We start from the raw sequence: 23,183 nt of genomic DNA on the forward strand, positions 1-23,183 counted from the left end.
TGGACATTCTGTTTCTATTTAAGATGACGAACTTTGGAGGTGGATTGCTGGAAAGGTTCTGAGGACTTTTGGGATTCTGTAGGAATTGGTTGAAGAGAAAGCCTTGGGTTGCAGGGGAGGAGAGGGGGTAGATCCACATTTTCTGGCCCAGCTCCTGGTCCCTATACCTGGCTCAGCCGTTACTTCATCTGCAGGTGTCCAACCATGCTGAGGATTCTTTGCCTAATTTCCTGTGCAATGCTAATGCCCTCGAGGGCTGATCCAGGGGCCCTGCTGAAGCTGGGAATGAATTTCATGAACAAAGGTGAGTGAACATCTGGGGCTGGGGAGAGTTGGTCTTCACTGCAGGGATTGCCATAGTGGCAAATCCTGGGATCATTCTTCTTCTGAAATATCCTGGAATGTGCACAATTTCCTCTCCCCCCAAAAGGTATAGCTCATAGACAAACAAAAGTCTCCTAAAACTCACTTATGCTGAGGTATGACTGATAAAAACTTAGGATGAGCCTTCTTCCAGGGGTCTAGAATTCTATAACATGGTTTCTCCTTGTACCTTTGGCAAGTGTCAGGAGGAGATATAAGCAGCTCTGTGTGTGTGTGTGTGTGTGTGTGTGTGTGTGTGTGTGTGTGTGTGTGTGTGTGTGTGATCCTTCCTAGTGTCTCTCACATTCCCCAAATAGGCAACCTCCCACTCTGCCTATATATAAAGCTCATCATGATGGCCTTGGTTATAACAAGAAATCCCTAGATGCTTGTTTTATTCTTATTTCTTCATTATCAGCCCAATACTGGGGTTACTAGTTAGTCTGGGTCTAGACTCAACCTGTAGCTGACTTGGGGTTAGATTTGGGGTCAAGGTTCATGCTGGAGCCAAGATCAGGGCTCAGACAAGGGTAGAGACTATGTTAGAGACTCAGGAGGGGTTCAAGGTTAGAGTTCAGCCCAATGTCAGAGTTGGAGCCCAATCTTGGGTCAAGATTAGGGATTATTTTGGGTTTGAGGTTAGGGCTTAAAATGTAATTAGGTTTGGGGATGCCTTTGGGAAAGGGACTGGATTTAGACCTAGGACTAGGGTTATGAGACCAGGTTGTGATCAGGTTTAGGGGACCATCTTGGCAGAAGTCAGGTAGTCAGTGGTCAGAGAGGATTTTCTTGATTTCATTTCTACTTTTCTCATGGACAGGGGAAGAATAATGGAGATAAATGGGAAGTTATATGAAAGAGAACAGAACTAAGCAAATTGTTGTGTACACGGGAAAGTATGGAGGGGTTTGTTCCTCGTTGATTCCTAAAGTAGTCACTTCCCTTCTTTTATACATCAATCACTTAATGAAGCCATAAATCTACACTGAGATAAGTTGAATTGTTTTTAAATCCTTACCTTCAGTCTTGGAATTAATAACTATGTATTAGTTTTGAGGCAGATGACCTAGGCTATGGGACTTAAGTGACTTGGTCACACAGCTAGGAAGTGTCAAAGGCCTGAGTTGAACCCAGGACTTCCTGTCTCTGGGCTTGGCTCTCAACCCACTGAGTCACCTAAATGCTACTATAGGTTGTTGCATTTTGTGGTGGTCCGAGGGTGATATTCAGGAAAGAAAAGAATGCTAATAACCAATGTTTCTATTGGTTTCACCAAGGCTTCATAAAAAAGATCTCCTTAGATCCTTGCAACAAGCCAACTGAGAATTAGAGGAGCTGATTGATTTGCCCACATTTACACAACTCACTGGTCAAAGTGGGATTTCAACCTAGCCTAGCCTGACTAAATCTAATCCGCACAATCTACACTTGCTACTTTGTCATATTGCTGCCTGCAAGCCTGCCCTGGGACAACTTACAGCCTGGTGGAAAAAGACTCGTACCCACAAAGAAGTTAATTAACAATAACAAGATTGGGACAGACACTAAATGCTTGACGTTCTCTTAGGCCATAGGAAAAGCATGACTTCTGGCTTATATTGAACTTGGCCTTTGCTTCCTTGGAGAAAGAAGAGTTTGAGTGGAACTATGGAGCCCAAATTAGACTGGACATTCACAAAGGATGGGGGATGGCATTCTGGAGTGACTGGGGGTGCAGGGTCAGAAAGGTGATGATCTTACTGAGCGATGTTTCCCTGGGTCTTTTCTAGCTGTGAAGGACGCCATGGCTGAGAGCCAGATATTGGAAAAAATGGCAGCCATGGCTAACCAGCCACAGTCTGGGGTCAAGCCCATTAAGGGTATGACAGGGTGAGTGCTGGGGAAAGGGCAGAGTAATGGGGAAGAGGTTGGGACTTGGGTGGAGATGTCCTGGGAAATGGGAGGGAGTTCTGGGGCATGATGGGTGATGGGACCTGTCAAAATGACCTGTGGTCATTGCCCAGCGATCTGAGAGAGGCAGTAATTTTAAAGGAAAATTCAATCATAGATTGTCAGGGCTGGGAAGGACCTTAGTAGATAGAAAGAAATTTAAAGCTAGATGAACCCTTAGAACATGAAATATAGAATGCCAGAGCTAAAAGGGACCTTAGATGTCATATATTGCTGTTGTTTATACAGAGCTTGAAACATAGACTCAGACAGGAATAAGTCACTTGTTGGAGGTCACACAGTAAGTCATTGTCAGGGCTTGAATTAGAATTCAGGTTTCCTAAGTCCCAGCCTTTTTTTCTTTCTTGATGTTGACATTTATCTCATTCTGTCTCATTGTTCCTCCTAGGATGAAGGTGAAAGATGTCCAGCCTCCCATCATCACACTGGATTTTCTGCCAGAGGTGGGAATTTTCCAGTGTGTGTCTACCAGGATCACCATCACAGGGAAGAGGTGAGTGGTGGGAAGCTGAGGCACACTATCTGACAGATTGTCTTATTTTAGGAGTCTTAGGGGTCGCCATAGGCATTAAGAAGTCTGTTACTTAGAGGTGGGAGGCAAACTCTGCAAGCAGAAGTGGAGGCACTAGACAGGACTAGATGACCTACAGGGTGGAGCATAGGCGTAAGATAAGAGAGAAGATCAGATCTAGGGAAGGATTAAACCAGGAACCTGTGTGCATATGTGTGACCACATATAAATTATGCATGCATAATTTCCATATAACTTAGAGACAGAATCATAAGCTCATAGATTTAGAGGGAGAGTGACTTTAGGATTCCAATCATTCCATTTTACAGATGAGGAGATTGAGGCACACATAAGTTAAATGATGAGCCTAAGGTCACACAGCTAGTGAGTGTCATGGAGAGGATTTGATCCTAGGCCTTCTGGACTCCATGTTCAGTGCACTATCCATTAGATCATACTGCCTCCCATTTGTGGGGTCCAAAGACGAGTTTACCTCTTTGCTTTGCCACGTGGTATTTGATGGTATGGCCTTTGTGCAAGTCAGTTTCCTTCTATGGACCTCATTTTTCAAATGAGGAGGTTGAACTAGATGGCTTCTAGGGGCCTTTCAATGGGGACTCTAGATTCATATCCCCATTTTATAGCAACACCCAGAAGCAAAATGATTTGCCCTTAATCCAGCAGTGCATGGGTAGGGCTAAGCCAAGACCTTAGAACTAGGTTCTAGATACACTATATCTTTATTTTACCCCATTGCTTCCCTTTAGGGCAGTAGTTTCCATCATACTTATGGCTGCTAGCAATGAATTCAAATTTATCCATCTATGGTTTATACTCTTCCAGATGTTGGATTATTCAGACAGATCTTTAAGACTACTGTATGAAAAACTCAACAAAAAATTTTCATATTTTAGTAGATAGTATCCTCAATTGGGAGTCACACCTGGATTCTAATCTTGGCTTTGTCATGACTTTGTGTGTCATTGTGTGACTTTGGACAAATCCCTTAACCATTCTGTGCCTTAGTCTCTTCCTCTATCACATGAAGAAGTTGGACAAGATGGAGACCCCCTATACATCTGACATTAGTATTTTGATTTCTTAAGTGTAGATTCAATGTCTTTGCAGACAGTTCCTGGAAATCTGTCCTTTCCTTTCTCAGCTTTATAGGTGGGACAATGGAAATCACTGTGGTTGTGAACATCACAGCCACAAATAGGCTGCGGCAGAATGAGGAGACAGGTCTGCCAATGTTCCAGAGTGAAGGATGTCAGATCATTTTGGTCGATGTCAAAACCAACCTGCCCAGCAAGTGAGTGTTGGTAAAAGGGAGATAAGGTGGGGGTAGGGGTTGTTCTGGGGATTTTAGGCATCACCAGACTCTCCTGAGCCCTTTCTGGTCCAGGAGGGACTGTTGTGTTGGCCCCAGCCTGGGTGCTCAAATCTCTTTAGGACTTGGAGCTAGAGTCTCACTCTTTTGCTCATGCTCATTCATTTCATTCATTCTTCTACTTATTCCTGCCCCCTTTTCATTGATCTTCCTTACTGTCTGTCCATTCTTTTCTTCCTTAACCATTGGTGTCTTTGTGCCTCTGTTCAGCATGCTGCCTAAAGTGATCAACAAATTCTTGGACAGCACCCTACAGAAAATTCTCCCTGGCCTGGTAAGTCAGTTTGAGTTCTCTTTACAGTGGATCTGATTAATTGACTAATTAATTGGCATTTGTTAAGTACCTACTTTGAGCCAGACACTATATATTATATTCTAGGTGTAAAAGTGAAAAAATTTCTGCACTCAAGAAGCTTAAATTTTATTAGTACAATTAAACAGAGACAAGGGAATGTTGGCCAGGGAAGGGAATTTTGGTTTTGGGAGTCATTGAGATTGTAAGTGGTTATCATGCCCTTATCAGTAGCAATGAGAATATTAATTTTATCATTTATTTTTAGAGGTGAAAAGCAGGGGTAGAGTACAGAACTGGATGGGTTGTTAGGATGGATCTACTACAATTCCATCATCTGACAGAGAAAATTGAAGTCTAAAGAGTAGAAAAGAGGGGCAGCTGGGTGGCTCAGTGGATTGAGAGGCAGGCCTAAGAGACAGGAGGTCCTAGGTTCAAATCTGGCCTCAGACACGTCCCAGCTGTGTGACCCTGGGCAAGTCACTTAACCCCCATTGCCTAGCCCTTACTTCTCTTCTGCCTTGGAGCCAATACACAGTATTGACTCCAAGATGGAAGGTAAGGGTTTAAAAAAAAATAAAAAAAAATAAAGAGTGGAAAAGATGTTCAAAATCCCAGAAGATATTAGAGCTCTCAGATCCCCTGGCTTCTAGGCCAGAACTCTGTGTTACTTCTGAATATCTGCCTCTGGCCTATGCCAGGGGCTCTGGCTGTTCTTTAACTTGAACTCTTTTCTGATTCCCAGATGTGTCCTGCAATTGACACTGTCCTTGAGTTTGTGAACCAAAAGTGGAATCACCTTACAGGTATGTTGTTCATGCCGCATTGAGGCTATTCTCTCTGAGTAGGGTTGGCTCTTGGCAAAACTGGAAAGTGAGGGAAGACTATTTTCTATATCTCTACCCCGTAGTTTCTTGTCCTCACTACCCTTTAATCAAATTCTTGACTTCTTTTCTTTAAAAAACCCTTACCTTCCCTCCTAGAAATAATACTATGTATTGGTTCCGAGACAAAAGAGTAATGAGGGCTAGATAATGGAGTTTAAGTGGCTTGCTCAGGATCACACAGGTAGGAAGTATCTGATGTCAAATTTGAACCCAGGATCTTCCATTTCTTTGCCTGGCTCTCTGTCTACTGAACCACCCAGCTGCCCTTCCAATTGTTAATATAAAAAACAATCTGGAACATTGGAAGCACTAAGCAAATGCTTTATTATTATTATTATTATTACTTGAAGCTAAAATAGTAAACTTATTCACAGTAAGGGATTATAGTGTCTTTTTGCCACTTGATTAGATGAGGGTAGACAAAGATTGGTGAATTTTTCTCAGACTTCATGCTTTCCATCTCAACTATTACCATTGGGTCACCACTAGTCTTGAGCTTCACCATCTCAATGGTTAGTTTTCTATAGGCATGAATAATTGAGTTAATGCACATGATCAAATTTATATGATTTTCTAGAAAAATGTGATTTTTAGAAAGAATGGGTATGATGGGACAGGCTTGCAATCCCTGTTACTGGGGAGACATAGTCTAGTAGATTTCTTGAGCTCAGGAGTTTTGAGCTGCTGTGGGCTAAGCTAAGCTCATTTGGTGTCTACTCTGTCTGGGATCACCATAGCAACTCCTAGGAGATTGTTGGAGGAAGAGAAGCACCAGGATTCCTGAGAAGGGATAAATTGGTTTGGTCCAGGTTGGAAACGAAGCAGATCAAAATTCCTCTGCTTCTCAATAGATGGGATTGGGCCCTTCCAGTCTGGGTGAGATAGGGAAACCCAGACTCCCCCAATCACTATCTCCACTCTAAAAAAAGCAGAGTTATTTAATTTTAACTATTTTTTTACAAGATTAAGTAAATATAAAATTGATAGCAAAACTTAAAGAAATATAGTATTATATATACTATGTTATATACATTACATATAACATATATCTTATATATTATGATATAGTACTATATATCACATTTACTATATAATAGAGTATCGCATATAATATACAATAATATATTTTATTTATATATACATGTATAAATAAAACAAAATAAATGTATAGGATATAATACTATATTATATTTAAGCAAATATAGTATTGTATATATCATATAGCTCATATACTATAGCATTATATAACATATTATATATAGTATAGTATTAGATAATATATAATGCATATATTATATACAATATAAGATTATATAATAATATATAACATATAACTATATTAAATTATATATGCTATACAATATAGCATAGTACTATATTATAAAATCTAGTATAATACTAGATTAATATAACATTTATATGTTATATTAATATATTATATTATTAATTATATATTATATATGTAATATATATAATATGTAATATCACACACAAATAAATAATAATATTAAAATTATATAAATAATATATAATATATATTACTAGTTTATATGATATATAATATAGTGAATTTAGGTACAAATTCAGTATTTTCATTCACCTTAAATTGTTATCACTAGCTTCTTAGACCTTGTCTCATTTCAATTCTCTAGTCTTAGTATGAAGCTCAATTCTCTTAGAGTCTGAGACCAGTTTGCCAGTATTAGCACAGATAGGGCTATCCTTGCTAACTTCTAGAACTTTTTCTATTTATATTAAATATATATATATATATATATACATTACTCAGGTCAACCTGCTTCTTAAAAAGATCACATTTTTCTCCCCTTTTAGAACATCTTAATGACTCATGTTTGAACAAAACCATTTTAAGCCAGTAGGTCTGGAGCAGATCCATTGGTTTCCTCAGAGATAGGTCGTCAGCATCCCAACCTACCTGGCAGCCAGTGCCTTTTAACAGATTCATTGAATGCCTTGGCTCAAAAATAGAATTCCAGTTGTTTTTGCAGGCCAGTGGAGATGATATTTGTGAGCAAGGACTAGATTGTCAACCTCTCTTCTACCTCTAAAGCCTCTGGTTTCTTGATAGAGAGGGATCGCTAATCATCTTCATTAATAGGGGCAGCTAGGTGCTTCAGTGGATAGAATGCCAGGCCTGGAGTTAGGAGATCCTGGGTTCAAATCCAACCCTAGACACTTCCCAGCTATGTGACCCTGGGCAAGTCACTTAACTCTGCTTGCCTCAGTTTCCTCATCTGGAAAATGAGCTGAGAAGGAAATGGCAAACTACTTCAAATATCCTTGCTAAGAAAACCCCAAGAGGGGTCCTATGGAGTTGGACATGACTGAAGTTGTATACGTACAAACTTATAATTATAATTGTCTATTTCTCCATCTGGGAAATGGATTCATAGAACATTAGATCTGGAAAGGATTTTAGAGGTTATCAATTCCAATTCCAATTTGATAGGGGAAGAAAATGAGGTCTGAAGAACTAGAGTGACTTGCTTAAGGTTGCAGTCAGGACAAGAAACTAGGCTTTGTGGAGTGCTAACCTATGTCTTTCCCCCCCTGTCCTGGGGTTGGTTCCCAAAGGAAGCATTTCTACCTCTGAAGGCTCATGGTCCCTTCTCCCATGATGGTCTTGTCCCTGAACCAGCTGGGAAAATTTGGGTATCCTCAGGGCTCTCTCCCATAAACCTAGTCAACTTTGCACATCTCTTATGCAGGCGTCTCTGATTTCTTGTTCTGTGTTTCTCCTCATACAGACCCCATCCCTGTAGGTGAGGCTGGAAGCATCAAGTACGTCCTTACGAGCACCCCAGTCACCACGGCCACCTACATAGAAGTAGATTTCAGCGTAAGTGCTTAAGTGGGCTCAGGACCTTCTTGAACTGGATGGATAGAACTCTAGCCAGAACCACAGCTGGGCACTAGCAGATTCTGGAGAGGAGAGCAAAACATTTTTGGTCCAGGATAAACTAGTGGAGTATTTACCCATATGGCACTGAATGTCCAAGGGGCCTCTTTGGTACCTTTTGGCTTTATAACATTGTCAACCTGTCATGTATCAATTTTGTGAGATTTAGAAATGATATGAGGATTCTAGATAGAAGGAGAGAGATGAGTGGGGCTCTTTTTAGACCTGGAATTCTTAATATTTTTTTGTCATGTACCCATCGGGAAGTCTGATGAAGCCTAGAGATCCCTTCTCAGAATGATGACTTTAAATGTGTTAAACAGAATTACAAAGGAAATACGGAAATATGGTTCTCAAAATATTATAAAAACGTTGATAGAACTTGGGTTAGAAGTCCTTGTATCACTTTCATGGCAATTCTGCCCTGGAGATGAATGAGAAAGAGTTTGGGCCTTGAGTACCTAGAATGATTGAATCAAGGCATTTTCTTTACAAAATGTGGAAAATAATTCACTCCCTACCTGACAGGACCATTGTAAAAATCAAATAAATTGACGGATAAAAAAATTGGATGATGGCTTTATAGAACTATATATGTTAGAAATTTGAATATGAGAGGCAGCTAGGTGGCTCAGTGGATTGAGTCAGGCCTAGAGACAGGAGGTCCTGAGTTCAAATATGACCTTAGTCACTTCCCAGCTATGTGACCCTGGGCAAGTCACTTAACTCCCATTGCCTAGCCCTTACTGCTTTTCTGCCTTGGAGCCAATATACAGTATCGATTCTAAGACAGGAGGTAGGGTTTTATTTTAAAAAAAGAAATCATGAATAGGTAATGATGTGATAGAATATGACCTTATTCTTCTCCTTTGATTTTTCTTCATGACATGGAGGTAACTCAGAGCCTCCAAAGGCCATGTTACTGGAACATAAAATCTACCAGGTCCTCGACAACTGGAAAGGCTCCAAATGGAGGACCTCAGATTACCTGTCATTTAGAGACTAGCCCAGTAAAATCTGGCTACAGGGAAAAATAAATGCTTTGGCCACGGCAATTCTTGAGGATTGACTATTAGGTCCTAGAGGGGTCTTGAGAAAGAAGAGATCTGCACCAGTGAAGAAAATGCCCATGTGGATGGAGTCATGTATCCCTGAATTATTGATACCTGTAATAAGACATTAATTAATAGGATTAACCTCCTATAATGCATAGAGAGCCAAACTTGGAAATAAGAAGACCTGGGCTAGAATTCTACCTTATTATTTGTGTGACGTTAGGCCAGTCTGGGCCGGATACTATTTAGGTCTCAGTTTCCTCATCTCCACAATGGGATGGCTACATTTGATAATATCTTCCAGCCCTAGATCTATTCTCTTATGAGCTATGATTCTATGATGCTATGGAATTAGGAAGACCAGGGCAAGTCACTTAACTTTTCAGAGTCCCAGGCAACTCTCTAAAATGGATGCTAATCTCTGTTGGCAGAGAGAGTCTCCTCTTGGGAGTTCCCTGTAGCAATGAAATCACAAATTCAATAAAAAAAGACAGTTATTATTCATAGGGGCAGCTATAAGGCACAATATAGATAGAGTACCAGGCCTGCAGACAGGAGCTCCTGGGTTCAAATCTAACTTAGGACACTTCCTAGCTGTGTGACTGTGGGCAAGTCACATAACTCTGATTTCCTAGCCTTTACTGCTCTTCTATCTTAGAGTTGTTACTAAGAAAGGAAGGGTTTATTTTTAAAAATTGTTTATTAATATTGTTATGTCCCTCCTAGCTTTTCCACATGTGATTAGGATAATATTCACATAATGATAACATATCTGGAAAAGATCTTAGAACATATAATATCAGAGTTAGAAGGGACCTCAGAGACCATCTAAGTAACCCTCCTCATTTCACAAATGGAGAAAGTGATGCCCTGGGAAAAGAAATTATTTGCCCTGTGTCATACAGTAAGTTAGTAATATATCCAGGACTAGAACCCATGTCTCTTGACTCCTAAACTAATGCTCTTTCCACCATTTCACACTGACTCTCGAGACAATGAAGCAGCAAATTTGAATGGGATGGATGAGATGATCTGGAGTCGGTGAGGCAGGAGGGAAATTTTTGATGTTTATTCATTTCAGGCTCTTATGGCTCTTCCTGATTAATTTTGGTGTTTTCATGGCAAAGATACCAAAGTGCCTTGCCATTTCCTTTTTTATCCCATTTTACAGAAGAGGAAACTGAGGCAAACAGGGTTAATTGACTTGCCCAGGGTAATGCAGGTTGTAAGTGTCAGAAGCTACAGTTAAACTCAGAAAGATGAGTCTTCCCAACTTCAAGCCCAGTGCTCTGTGCGCTTTGGTGCTGCCTCGCTGCCCCATTAAAGTCATAGGACTTGAGTTTAAATCCTGCTCTTACTGACCCTTCCTGTTTTTTAAAGTGGCACTTAATACCTTACTACTTGGATAGGCCACTTACTTTTTATGGTCTAAGTTTCCTCAACTCTGAAATGATGGAGCTGGGCAAGAAGACCTCACAGGTCTCTTCCATCTCTAAAGTTAAGATCTCTTGAATGTTGGCATTCAGGATTCATAGACTTCCCAATGATTTTGCCTCAGTGACCTACCATCAATGTAAACAACTGAGAAAAGAGTTAATTATTCTTGAGACTGAACGAATGTCCATCTCTCCCTTTCCCAACTACACAGCCCGTAGTCCAGCGACAAGAGGGTGATACCATCGATCTGCCTGAAGATGGGGCTGCTCTCACAGTCCGGGAAGATTACCCAGCTGGTTCATCCCAGCTGATGCTCTCCGCTGCATTCTTTACTGCGGAGTTCACCCTCCTACAGAAATCCTTTGATGTGGACATCAAAGGCAAGACTGTGAGTCACATTCCTCTTCCAGCCATGATGCTGGCCCTGCTCCTGTGGCCATATAGGGGAGGCTGCTTTCTTTCCTGTCCGAGGGTCTGGGGTCTTGTTTATTGGGTTTCCCTATGGCATTAGTGATAGTCATTCCTTCTCCTGTTTGACTGAGGTCCCTGAGAGCTGGGACCCTGGTTTTTCCATCTTTTTATTTCCCAGTGTTAAGTACAGTGTTCATGGTTAGTATGTCACAAAGGTTTGTCAAATTGAGATTTTGCTTTTGCTTTACAGATTGGCAAACTCCCCCCACATACGACCAAAACGCTAGCTGGTTTCGTGTCTAAGGTGAGTTATTTCACTTGGCTCTGACCCCTTAAATTGGGCCACAGTAAAAAAAACAAAACATAACTCAGTGCCCCCTTTCCCTCAAAGCTGGTTTAGGGAAGCCTTCATAGTTCACTCTTCTATAGGTTTTCTAAAGCTCTTTCCTAACCACAACTCTGTGAGCTAAATAATGCAAGTATTATTAGATTCCAGTCCTAGAGAGGAGAAAATAAAAGCTTAGAGGAGTTAGCGAATGATAGATTTGCAACTTGATGGAACCTGGGTGGGGTATCTTATCCAATCCTCTCATTTTAGAGATGAAGAAATTGAGACTCAGATAGGTTAAAAGAGCTACATATAGTAAATAGTGGAGCTGGGATCCGAACCTGTTTTTTTATGGCTTAAAACCCATTCTTCCATCATGCCGTACCACCTCCTTTGTGCTCCACTCTCCACCTTGTGGAGGAGATGAGAAGGGGGCTGATGAGGAGATTTTAGGTCTGTGTCTGAAAAGCCTTAAGCACATTCTCAGGACCAAACTGCCAAGAGAGTTGTCACAATACAGAATTAAAAAAAATTACTTAATTTATTTTTATTCAGCCTGTTCTTCCCCATCCCATGTCAGAGAAGGCATCATTCAGCAAAAAATATAGTTTATGCCTTTCCTGTTTCCATTTTTCAATTCATTCTTTGGAGGTGAATGTTCAAAAATTATTCTTCAAATATTAAATCTATAGTTCTATGTAATGTTCTCTTGGTTCTACTCATTTCACTCTTGATTATTTCATGTGGTTCTTTCCAAATTTCAAAAAAATAATCTGCTTATCATTTCTTATGATGCAGTAGTATTCCATCACAATCACATACAACAATTTGTTCAGTCATTTCCTAATTGATGGACAGCTCCTCAATTTTCCATTCTTTGCCATCATAAACAGAGCTGCTATTCATATTTTGGAACTTAGGTTTTTTTCCTTTTCCCCTAATTTCCTTAGGAAATATACATGATGATATAGTTCTTTGGGTGTAATTCCAAATTGTTCTCCAAAATGGTTGGTCATTTCACAGTTCTACCAACAGTGTATTAGTGTCCTCACTTTTCCACATCTGCTCCAAAATTTGTCATGTTGTCCTTTTGTCATTTTAGCCAGCCTGGTGGGTATGAGATGATACCTCAGAACTGTTTTGATTTGCCTTTCCTTAATCAGTAGTGATTCAGAACATTTTTTCATGTACTTATATATGGCTTTGATTTCTTCACCCAAAAACTGTCTGTTCATATCTTTTACTCATTTATCAATTGCAGGAAGACTCTTATTCCTATAAATTTGTGAAAGTTCTCTTACTCTCTCTATTTAAAATAAAACCCTTACCTTCCATCTTAGAAACAATACTATGTATTGGATCCAAGGAAACTGGAGATAAGTGACTTGCCCAGGGTCATACAGTTAGGAAGTTTTTGAGGTCAAATTTGAACCCAGTACCTCCTGTCTCTAAGTCTGGCTCTCTATCCACTGAGCCACTTAGTTGCCCCTTCTATGTAGTTTAGATATGAGACTTCAATATGAGAGACTATTTATGAAATTTCCTCCCTTCCCCCCGCCAAATTTTTGGTTTCCTTCTAATCTTGGCAACATTTGTTTTATTTGTACAAAACCTTTTCAATTTAATATATTCAAAATTATCCATCTTTCATCTAACAATGTTCTCTGTCTTGTTTACTCACAAATTCCTCTCCTATACATAAATTTGATAGGTAATATGTACTCTATTCTTCTAATTTCCTTATGATATCTCCTTTTATGTCTAGGTCATGTATTCATTTTGATCTTATCTTAGTGAGTGATATAAGATATTGGTCCATACCTAGTTTCTACCAAATTACTTTCCAGTTGTCTGAGCAATTTTTATCAAATAGGGATGTCTTATTCCAAGCCTGGATCTATATTTTTGTCAAATACAAGATCATCATATAATTTTATTATTGTTTGTTGTATGTCTGTTCTGTTCCACTGATCTACCTTTCTATTTCTTAGCCAGTCCTGGATAATTTGGAGAAGATACAATATAGGATTAAATGAAATGGGATAAAAATCCTTTTGGTAACATATTGTTAATATTGCTAATATGTGTATATTTTTGAAATTTCTGGGAAATGTGAGGGTGTTTTTTTTTAAATCAGCAAAATGAAGAATTTTAGGAGAAATATCATTCCAGCACATTGAATTTTTCTCAAATTCATTGTCACACAAGTTCTACCACCAGCCTATTAGTTCTGTTGGGCTGACAGAGCAATGGCATTCTCTGCTGTCCTTTTGGTCCAAGAGAAGGCAACAGTTCTGAGGGCATCAATCAGAAGCAAACAGACTGTCACATTATCAATTTACTATCTATGTCTTGTATGGAAAACATGGTTGTATATAATGTGACAGAGGAAAAGGGAAACATTTTCTCCATTTTCTGTTGCCTGTATTCAAAGAGAAACAAAAATAGTTGAATAGAATATTTTCTTTGCCCAATGTAAAAATAGTGTATTTCATAATGAATTTTCCTTCAATTCTAATGAGGCCAACAGCCTTGTTCAGGCTAGTCCTGAAGACATTATTTTGTATTCCTGCAGGTTCGTAAAGCTTATCGCAAATCGGTGCCTTTGATGACCCAAATCAGAATCAGTAAGTCCCCCAAAGTCACCATGAAACCAGGCAAGAGCCAGTTGGACCTCCTTGGTACGGTAGAGATGTTTGCTGTTTCTCCCAAGTCAGGTCCTTCCTCCATGTTTGTTCTAGAAACTGTAAGTATTTAAGTAATTTGTTTTTCACTAATAGGGCCTGCCCATCCTTGTGATTGGTCAACTGACTGGAGGTTAATTTTTGGGCAATTGATCATATGATCTGATCCAGTTGTCTTAATGGCTCCTTGCAAGATGACTGTGATTGGCAGTTTCAAATATCTCAAAGACTCTCATAAGGGAGAGGGCTTTAGACTTGGTCCATTTGGTCCTAGAAGGCAGAACTAGGATTAGTGCATAGAAGTTATGAAGAGGCAGATTTTAAGTTGATATTAGGAAGAACTTCCTAAAAATTCAACCTGTCCAATAATGAAATGGGTTGCCTTGGGAAGTATCACTGGGAGTTTTTATGGAGAGTCTGGGTGATCCTTGTGGGGAAAATTTTAGAGGGAATATAAAGGGGATGTAGATATTGGATGAGATGTCCTTAGAGGTCCCTGTCTAAGGGGGCAGCTGGGTAGCTCAGTGGATTGAGAGCCAGGCCTAGAGACAGGAGGTCCTAGGTTCAAATCCGGCCTCAGACACTTCCCAGCTATGTGACCCTGGGCAAGTCACTTGACCCCCATTGCCTACCCTTACCACTCTTCCACCTATAAGTCAATACACAGAAGTTAAGGGTTTAAAATTAAAAAAAAAAAAGAGGTCCCTGTCCATAGGATTGGAGATTTAATGAGTGGGCAACTAGACTGGGTTGGCCATGATACAGTTACAGTGTTCAGAAGAGATGAAGATCATTCTATCATTTGAAAAATATTTTCAAATTACCCAGGATTATGCTAGTTGCTTTGCAGGGCATAAGGAATTATAGAGATGAGATCCTTCACTGGTGAGAGCACGGAGCTGAGGGAAGGGGGATTAGGTGAACGGATGATCTCATTTAGTCTTGGACTTGAACAGCCTAAGAGCAAGAAATTGGGTTGGATTAGATGGCCTCTGAAATCCTTTCTAGCTCTGATGGTCTATGATCCTATGATTTAAATTCATCTTTGTTGGCAGGGCCAAGGCAAACTGCATTGTATGATTCCCATCCCTCCCCCAGATATTTTCATCCTTGTTTCAATGATTAAAATGAACATTTTGGACTCTTTTGTAGGGGTTGAGCAAGTCAGAGAAGAATAGCCTAGAGCAGTGATGGGCAAACTTTTTAAAGAGGGGGCCAAAGGAAAGGAAATGCTCATCTGTCAGTCTGTTTCTAAGGCAACTCTTTTTTTTTTTTAAACCCTTACCTTCTGTTTTGGAGTCAATACTGTGTATTGGCTCCAAGGCAGACGAGTGGTAAGGGTAGGCAATGGGGGTCAAGTGACTTGCCCAGGGTCACACAGCTGGGAAGTGTCTGAGGCCAGATTTGAACCTAGGACCTCCCGTCTCTAGGCCTGGCTCTCAATCCACTGAGCACCCAGCTGCCCCCTAAGGCAACTCTTTTGAAGTTTCATTGTATTGTATCCTATTCACTGTATTTGTCAGATTATAATAATGTCGCAGGGCCGGATAGAACATTTCAGAGGGCAACATTTGGCCTGCAAGTCGTAGTTTGCCCATCACTGGCCTAGGGAATCAGTAGAAAGAGGAAGGAAGGTCCTTGGAGATTGATAAGAAAGATGTGTTAAAATGAACAAATTGTGTGCATATTGGCCATGAGTCTTTCTTAGTTTTAGCAGAAGAGTCACCTCCTTTCCTACTTGCTGCCTCTCCATATTTTTGCTCATGGTGGAGGTTGGGAAGGGGGAGACCCTGAAGCACATGTCCCTTACCTGATGGTCAGTTCTGCCTATTGGAGTTGGGAGTCTGGAGGCCAGAGGATGACACATCTGAGCACATATCTGAATGGTTTATATGTTTGAAAAGTGCCAGGCTCTTGGATTGACTTCCTGTTCTTTGCCACTGGCAGCACTTCAGCCTGGACATTCAGTATTCACTGAGTGAAGACAAGGTGCTCATGACCACATCCATGGACAAGTAAGTGGGGATCACTCACTCTGGGCTGGAGGAGGGCATCCTCCTCTTTGGTAAACACATGCATGGACGAATACAACAAGTAGATCCATGATGTTCACCCATGGCATACATAGCCACAGAACTTACTGGTTTATGAAATATATGAAATGAATTCCCTCAAGGAACACGCTATCATCCAATATACCAGGCTCTACCTTGCTCTACCTCGAATGGTGAATGTGATATGATACACTGGAGATGATACATGCATGACACACACTCACCCAAGATATACCTGCCACACACACACATGATCTATACTTATACATGAAGTACATGATATGCAGCTCATATACATATGCCACATTCAGATAGATATGAGGTCACACCAAGATATATATCCACAGTGCAGATGTGTTGCTGTAAAGGGGAAAGAAAATGAGACCCTAACAAAAAGAATTAGCACTGAGCATCCTGGGAAGGTTAAGTTTATCCTTCCCTGGTTATTCCTGGTTGGAGGTGAGGAGACACACTGAGAAAGAAGAAATGATGTAGCTCCTTGCCCAGAGGATATGAAGCCTTGTGACCATGGCTGTGGAGTGTATGGTTGTAGGAAGATCTGGAACATAGAGCTATATCAGCTTTGGTATCTCTCTAGTTCAAGTTTCTTGCTAGCAGGAGTCCTCTCAGTCTGAACCTGGACCCTTCTGGGGGTCCTGGAATTGCACTTCATAACCTCCTGCCCTGTTTTAGCCTTTTTTTCTTGAAACAGAAGTCCTTGCCTCCCAGGCTGCCTGAATCTCCCTCTCCTGCCTCTGACTGGCTTCTCTTTCTTTCCTGCAGATTGCTGGACCTTTCTGTGGCCTCTTCTTCCATCGGTACCTTTAAGGTAAGTGCATAGAACTTCTATTTTGTCTCACTTTATATGGGGGAGGTGGTGTGGTGTGATAGAGAGCATATTAGACTTGGAATTAGGAAGATGTGTGTTCAGATCTTGCTTCTGATACCAATTTAGGTGACTATGAACAAATGATTAAATTTTTCTGTACAATGAGGCTATTCCTGAGAGTAGGCTTAAAGTGTTTAAAACATTGCAAATCTTAAAGTGCCATAACAACATTAGCTTTAATTATTGTTGGAAACTGTGTGGGAATGGGTAACCCACAGGGATGACTGTTTTAATTGGATCAGTGAAAAGAAAAATCTTGAAAGTAGAAATAATAGCTAAATAATAGCCATTTGCATTCTTCTGTCTGTTCCCCCATCCCCTTCAATATACAACTTAGTTTCTTGTAAACAGCTTTATGTTTGGTACATGCCTGGGAATAGAATCTGGAAGACTTAACTTCTTCCTGGGTTATTATCTGCAAATAGTAAAAATAGGAGCGACATGATGACTTGGGCAAGAACCAACTTGTCATAGCTTAGAATTAGATTTCAGCAGTGTTGAATTCCCTTAATTAATTTGAGTAATTTAGAGCAGTTCTCTGGCTCCCTCCTGTTCATAGACTCATGGGTCTCCTTAGGAGATGTCCCTCTTTTCCCAGGAGTTTATAGATGACATTTAGTTCTCTGGGTCCAGCCTCAAATGGGCAGGTTCTGAGGAGAAAGAAGGCATTATATCATTACTGGGTGGTATCATAATGCTGAGTTTCACATGTTCCCTAGACCTGGGAGCATCCTGACTAATGGAACAAATTCAAAATGTTTTCATTTTAAAATTTTGTATTATCTTTTGTTTTCACATCACCATAATTTTCTTTATGTTTTTCTTCTTCCTTTTCCTTCTCTTCTTCCAATCAGAGAGTCTTCCCTTATAACACACTGAAAGAGAAAGAGAAAGAAGGAGAGAAAGAGAAAAGAGATCAATTCATCCAACTTAGCCAATACATCAATTGAGTTGGACAGTGCTGATTATAGTTCTTAGCACACAGCAAGTGTTAAATTAATGCTTGCCGACTGGATTTAGCAGTACATGCAGCACTCCATACCCACAGTTGTTCACCTCTACAAAGAAGAGAAAGAATTATATTCTCATATCTCTTTTTCAGGGTCAAATTTGGCCATTATAATTTCATTGCATATAGTTTCAGTTTTTTCTTTTCCATTTATATTGTTGTAGTCATTGTACATATTGTTTTTCTGCTTTGGCTCATTCCATTTTGCATTGGTTTATTCCAACATGCTTGATAGAACAATAACCCACAAGTGGTCAGACTAGACTGCCAGGATCAGGTCTGGCCAGGTGCTGCTGAATCTTATTGACTCCCTGCTTTTGTGAGGAGGGGAAAGGTCAGGTTGTGAGTCAGCTGCATGACAACAGTACTTCCCATCTTTTTGGATGCTTAGCATCCTTGAAGCCAGAGGAGAAAGGGGATAAGATAACTTGGCCCACTTAGCACTGAATGCCTAGGCCTTATGAACTAATGGCATTAGTGGATAGCTCTGGCTAACATGGCTAGTGCTCTTTGCATTCAGGCAGAGGCAGAAATCTATAGGCCTGCTCTTGTCCCAAGATATTGACCTACTGGTGGCTTTATCCATCTAGAACCATTTGTAGGGACTTCTAACCCTTGAATAATCAATTAAGAGACATTTAATAAGCCTTCTCTACTTATTTATTAAGCATCTACACAGTGCCAGGCACTGTGCTAAGACCTGAAAAAGAATCAAAAGGCAGTCTGTGCTCTCAAGGAATTTACAATCTAACAAGAGAGACAATATGCAAACAAATATATACAAATGAAGTTGTATGTAGGATCAATAAGAAATAATTAATATAGAGAAGGCACTAGAATTAAGAGGGATTGATGAGGGCTTCCAGTAAAAGATGGGATTTTATTTGGGATTTAAAGGAAGCCAGGGAGGTTTGTAGTTAGAACAGAGGAGAGAGAATGTTCTGGGTATGCAGCCAGATAGGATTTCATAATAGGACCCCCACTCTCCAGAACACACTGAAGACAGGATGACTTTATCCCAAATTGGTGGCTAAAGATTGATTTCACCAGAGAAGAAGGAACAGATTTTCTCTCCCTTCCTCCCTCCCTTCCTCTTTTCCTTCTTTCCTTTCTTCCTTTCTCCCTCCCTCCCTCCCTTCCTCTCTTTCTTATTTATTTATTTTCTCAATTACATGTAAAAATGATTTTTAACATTCACTTTCTGTGGGAAGCCAATAAGAGAAACAGTCTCAAATAGATAAAAATCTGAGACTCCTCTTTTGACTCCTTTTCTGATCCACACCTTTCCTTAATGAAAAGCTTTAAGGTCCTAGCAAACCAACAGTCAAGAGGTTAACATTCTCTCCTTTGGTCAGAAATACAACTGTTTTTGTTTCAAAAGTAGTTTAGACAATAAGGTCATAAATTCCTCTAGGAGGGGCATTTCGCCCCTGGGAAAATATTCCCTGTCACTGCTTTCTGATAAGGACCCAGCTGAAGTTCAACTTTAGCCTTGTTCTATTTGGAAGCTATTGAGAATCTTTGTGTTTTGATATGACATAATTTGGTTTCTGTGCAAATGTGAAGTTTTGGTGGGGTTCTTTTGTGTGAAGTGAGTCTTGAAGTTTATATAATAAACTCCATGCTGCAAGAGACACAGCAGCAGCAGTACCATGAGCTGACAGAAAGACATGCCCACTTCCTTCTTATCAACTAAGCCATCATTATCAAATTATCTGGAGATGATAACAAGATCTTGAGAACTTTCTAAAATTTTGAATTCCAAATTCTCTCCTTCCCTTTCTCCCTTTCATCCTTCATTCCCTCTCTTCTCCTTGAGGCAATAAGCAATTTAATATAGGCTATACATGTGTGATCATGCAAAACACATTTTCATATTAGTCATGACATTTTATTTTCAAAGTCGTAGTTTTCTGGTACCTTATGTCTCTTTCTTGCAGGTGAAAAAACTGAAAGAATATTTAAATAATTTACTCCAAGAAGCTTTTGTACCAGTGATCAATGGTGAGGCCAAAAGGCATTTTTGCTTTTATCATGGAAAAGATGATTAATGGAGAGAGGGGGAGAGGAGGTGGAGGGAGAGGCCCTGGCCAGTGGAGATGTGACGATGGTCAAAGATCTTGCCTAGTCATTACCTTTAAGAGTAGCCAGATGAGTAGGGGTAGGAGCAATGATATGGTCCTAGGGAAACCAGTTTTAAACTTGGAATCCTGAATATTACACCCAGGGAGGAGAGGAGTGAGAAGAATCCTGGACTGGAATTCAGGAGCCTGGATTTATACTTGGGATATTCAAGGCTATGTGACCTTGGCATGATCTAAATCTCTTCAAACTTTAGTTTCCTCATCTGCAAAATGGGGAAAATAATACTGGTACCACCTACATCATGGGATTGTCATGAGAAAAATACTTTACAATGCATCATTTTATAGTGAGTAGAATACTGGATTTGGAGTCAGGAAGATGTGGGTTCAAATCTTGTCTTAGACCCTTTCTGGTGGCATGACCCTGGTCAAATAAAAAATTAAATCATCTGGGTCTCAGTTTCTAAATCTGCAAAATGAAGGATTGAATGACCTCCAAGTTTCCTTCCAGTTCAAAAATTCTATAATTTTTATAAACTTTAAATGCTACAGAAATTTTGAATATCCTTGACTTTGGCTCATTCCTTAAAGTGACTCCTCTTTTCTCCCTTACCTATTCCTAGTTTTACCCCTTGCTAATGGTATGCTCTGATCTTTTTCAGGTGTACTTGAAGTTGGTCTTCCCCTTCCAAACTTCTTGGGCATGAAGTATGGACAATCGGAGCTGGCCATTGTGGAGGTATGGGCCAGGGCTTTCTCTGCTTCCTGGCTTCCTTATCAATAAAACTGGGAGGGAGGGAGCTCAGAGGCCCAGGCAAACCCCATGGGAAGTCAGGTTTTAAGTCCTCTTCGCCTCTGCAGCCCACCATAGTCCCTATTTTAAAGAACAGCCTTCTGCCTAGGGAATGAACCACCTACTGGGACTCAGGTCTGGGATGAAGTCCCACCTTTGGATATTTGGCTTTGGGGATGTCACCTTCTTTGTCAATGCTTTCCTCTGGCTTTTCTTCTGAGAGTTGAGAGGCCTGGAGCCTTTCCACAGCTTCCAGAGTGAAGGATCCAGAATGGAGGTGATATTTGTGATTGGCTGAGGCACTGGATAAAAACATCCTGGGCAAACTCAACCTCAGAAATAGCAGTGGCACCCACCCTCTCTGTGTTTCTAGTTCACACATTGCTTTATGCAAGGGAGTCAAGTCAAGTACTGTTATTGCCATTTTTTTCAGAGGAGATATTGAGGGTTATAGAAGGGAAATGACTTGCGTATGGCCACACAACATGTTGAGACAGAGCCAGGAGTAGAAATATGAGAGCAGCCTTTGGAGGAGGCCCATGGACACAGATAAATTTCAGATTTCTATAGCCCGTGTATCTGAGGCCCCAGGTCCTTGTTTTCTTTTAGTTCTGTAGATTACAGGTCTGAATGAAATCCTGAGAATGCAAGAAGAGATTGGGTTGGTTGCTCTGGTCACAGACTCTGCCTCTAATTTAACAGAAACCTTCCTCTTTGCATTCTCTTCCTAGTGGGTTATGGGCTCCCACTTAGGTACCTTCCATCAAGCTAACCAGACCATTCCCAGAGGTTGGGGCAGAAGGCTGTGTGTGTGTGTGTGTGTGTGTGTGTGTGTGTGTGATTCAGTTCTACTTTATGCCTTCCAAAATGCAGAATTCAGGGGGTTCAGGCCCTTGTTATTCCCTCCTTCCATCCTGTTCCCAGACCCCTGCAAGGCAAGATTTCATTGTTTTCTCGAGCACAGGTCTCCTAGTGGGTAGAGTGGGCCCCGTTGTAAGCACCCATCTCCACAACTCCACGGGGATTTAGCAGAAGAGATCCTTCTTACTTGAGGCTCCATTCTTTGTCTTTTCTGTCAGAACGCCCTGGTGGTGGACCTGCAGACGCCCTAGGGGAGAGGAGGAGCTGCCTCACTGCCCAGGGTACCTGCCTCAAGCCAAGAGAGCCCAGAGTCCATTTCTTCTCCAGACTCTAGACTTTTCCATTTTGCCTATGAATGTTTTGCCTCCAACAAGAAGAGGGAAAAGACTTTGCCTGTGGCTTGTCTCAGTAACCTGGATAAACATCTTCACTGGAATCTGACTGACGTCTCTTCATGCAGCAAATCACCCTCATGAGCTTCTCTCCTCCTCTCCACGTGATCATTTCTGAGACCTGGGTTCTAGGTCTGGCTCTGCCACTCCCTCATTGCTTGACCCTTGGCAAGTCACGTGCCCTGAAACCCAGTCTTCTTGGCCCCTGGGCCAATATACTGCCCGACCCTGGGGATGTTGAGGGTGGCCTGGAAAAGAGAGCTGCCAGGCAGTTAGGGGTTGGCAGTGGGTGACTGGCAGTGCTCGTGTTGGAGGTGGTGATGGGTGGGAAGCAAACTAGGGTAAGGGAAGGATGAAGAAAGAGAGATAGAGATGGTAGAAGGCAAAAGCCACCAGCATCCCTCGCCTCCCTCTAGTCTGCAGCTGGATGTGGTCAAAAGCAGGCCGACTCATAATGATTACATCTCAGTTGGGAGGAACTTCAGAGGGTGTCCCATCCAGCCCCACTGCCCCTCATGGCACCACGAGGGAGAATTTTTTACAATGGCGCCACACTGACCACTTATTTTTTCTGTCCAGTTGTCCATTCTCCATCATTATTAGCAACAATAATAACAATGAAAATAGCTGACATTCGTATTCATTCGTTCATTTGTTCCTTCCTTCAGTGAGCATTGACTAAGTGCCTCTGGTGTCTTTGACTCGGAGATTGCTCCCAGCGATATCGTGTACTAACACAGACTCTGTGGGGGAGGGATTTACAGTCTAATGGGGAAAAGCAAATCCTCACCACATATTCCCCTGCTACAGAGGAGAGGTAGAGAGATAAAAGCAAAGAGAAGATCTAGGCAGAGATCCCTGGGATTGTCTAAA

The 23,183-nt window shown here is 40.9% G+C and overlaps 1 protein-coding gene across 1 annotated transcript; it reads left to right on the forward strand.

The window, feature by feature from the left end:
• The first annotated feature begins 204 nt into the window (after positions 1-204).
• BPIFB6 (BPI fold containing family B member 6) lies at positions 205-22,169 on the forward strand. Its single transcript, XM_044659789.1, has 15 exons — positions 205-304; positions 2,133-2,232; positions 2,702-2,806; positions 3,987-4,136; positions 4,425-4,488; positions 5,252-5,312; positions 8,162-8,253; positions 11,017-11,193; positions 11,467-11,520; positions 14,120-14,290; positions 16,176-16,243; positions 17,066-17,111; positions 20,121-20,184; positions 20,927-21,003; positions 22,137-22,169. Exons 1-15 carry the CDS (start codon positions 205-207, stop codon positions 22,167-22,169), a joined length of 1,362 nt encoding a protein of 453 aa, XP_044515724.1.
• Positions 22,170-23,183: the final 1,014 nt, after the last annotated feature.

Source organism: Gracilinanus agilis, chromosome 2 (assembly GCF_016433145.1).
Source record: "Gracilinanus agilis isolate LMUSP501 chromosome 2, AgileGrace, whole genome shotgun sequence".
NCBI classification, from domain to species: domain Eukaryota; kingdom Metazoa; phylum Chordata; class Mammalia; order Didelphimorphia; family Didelphidae; genus Gracilinanus; species Gracilinanus agilis.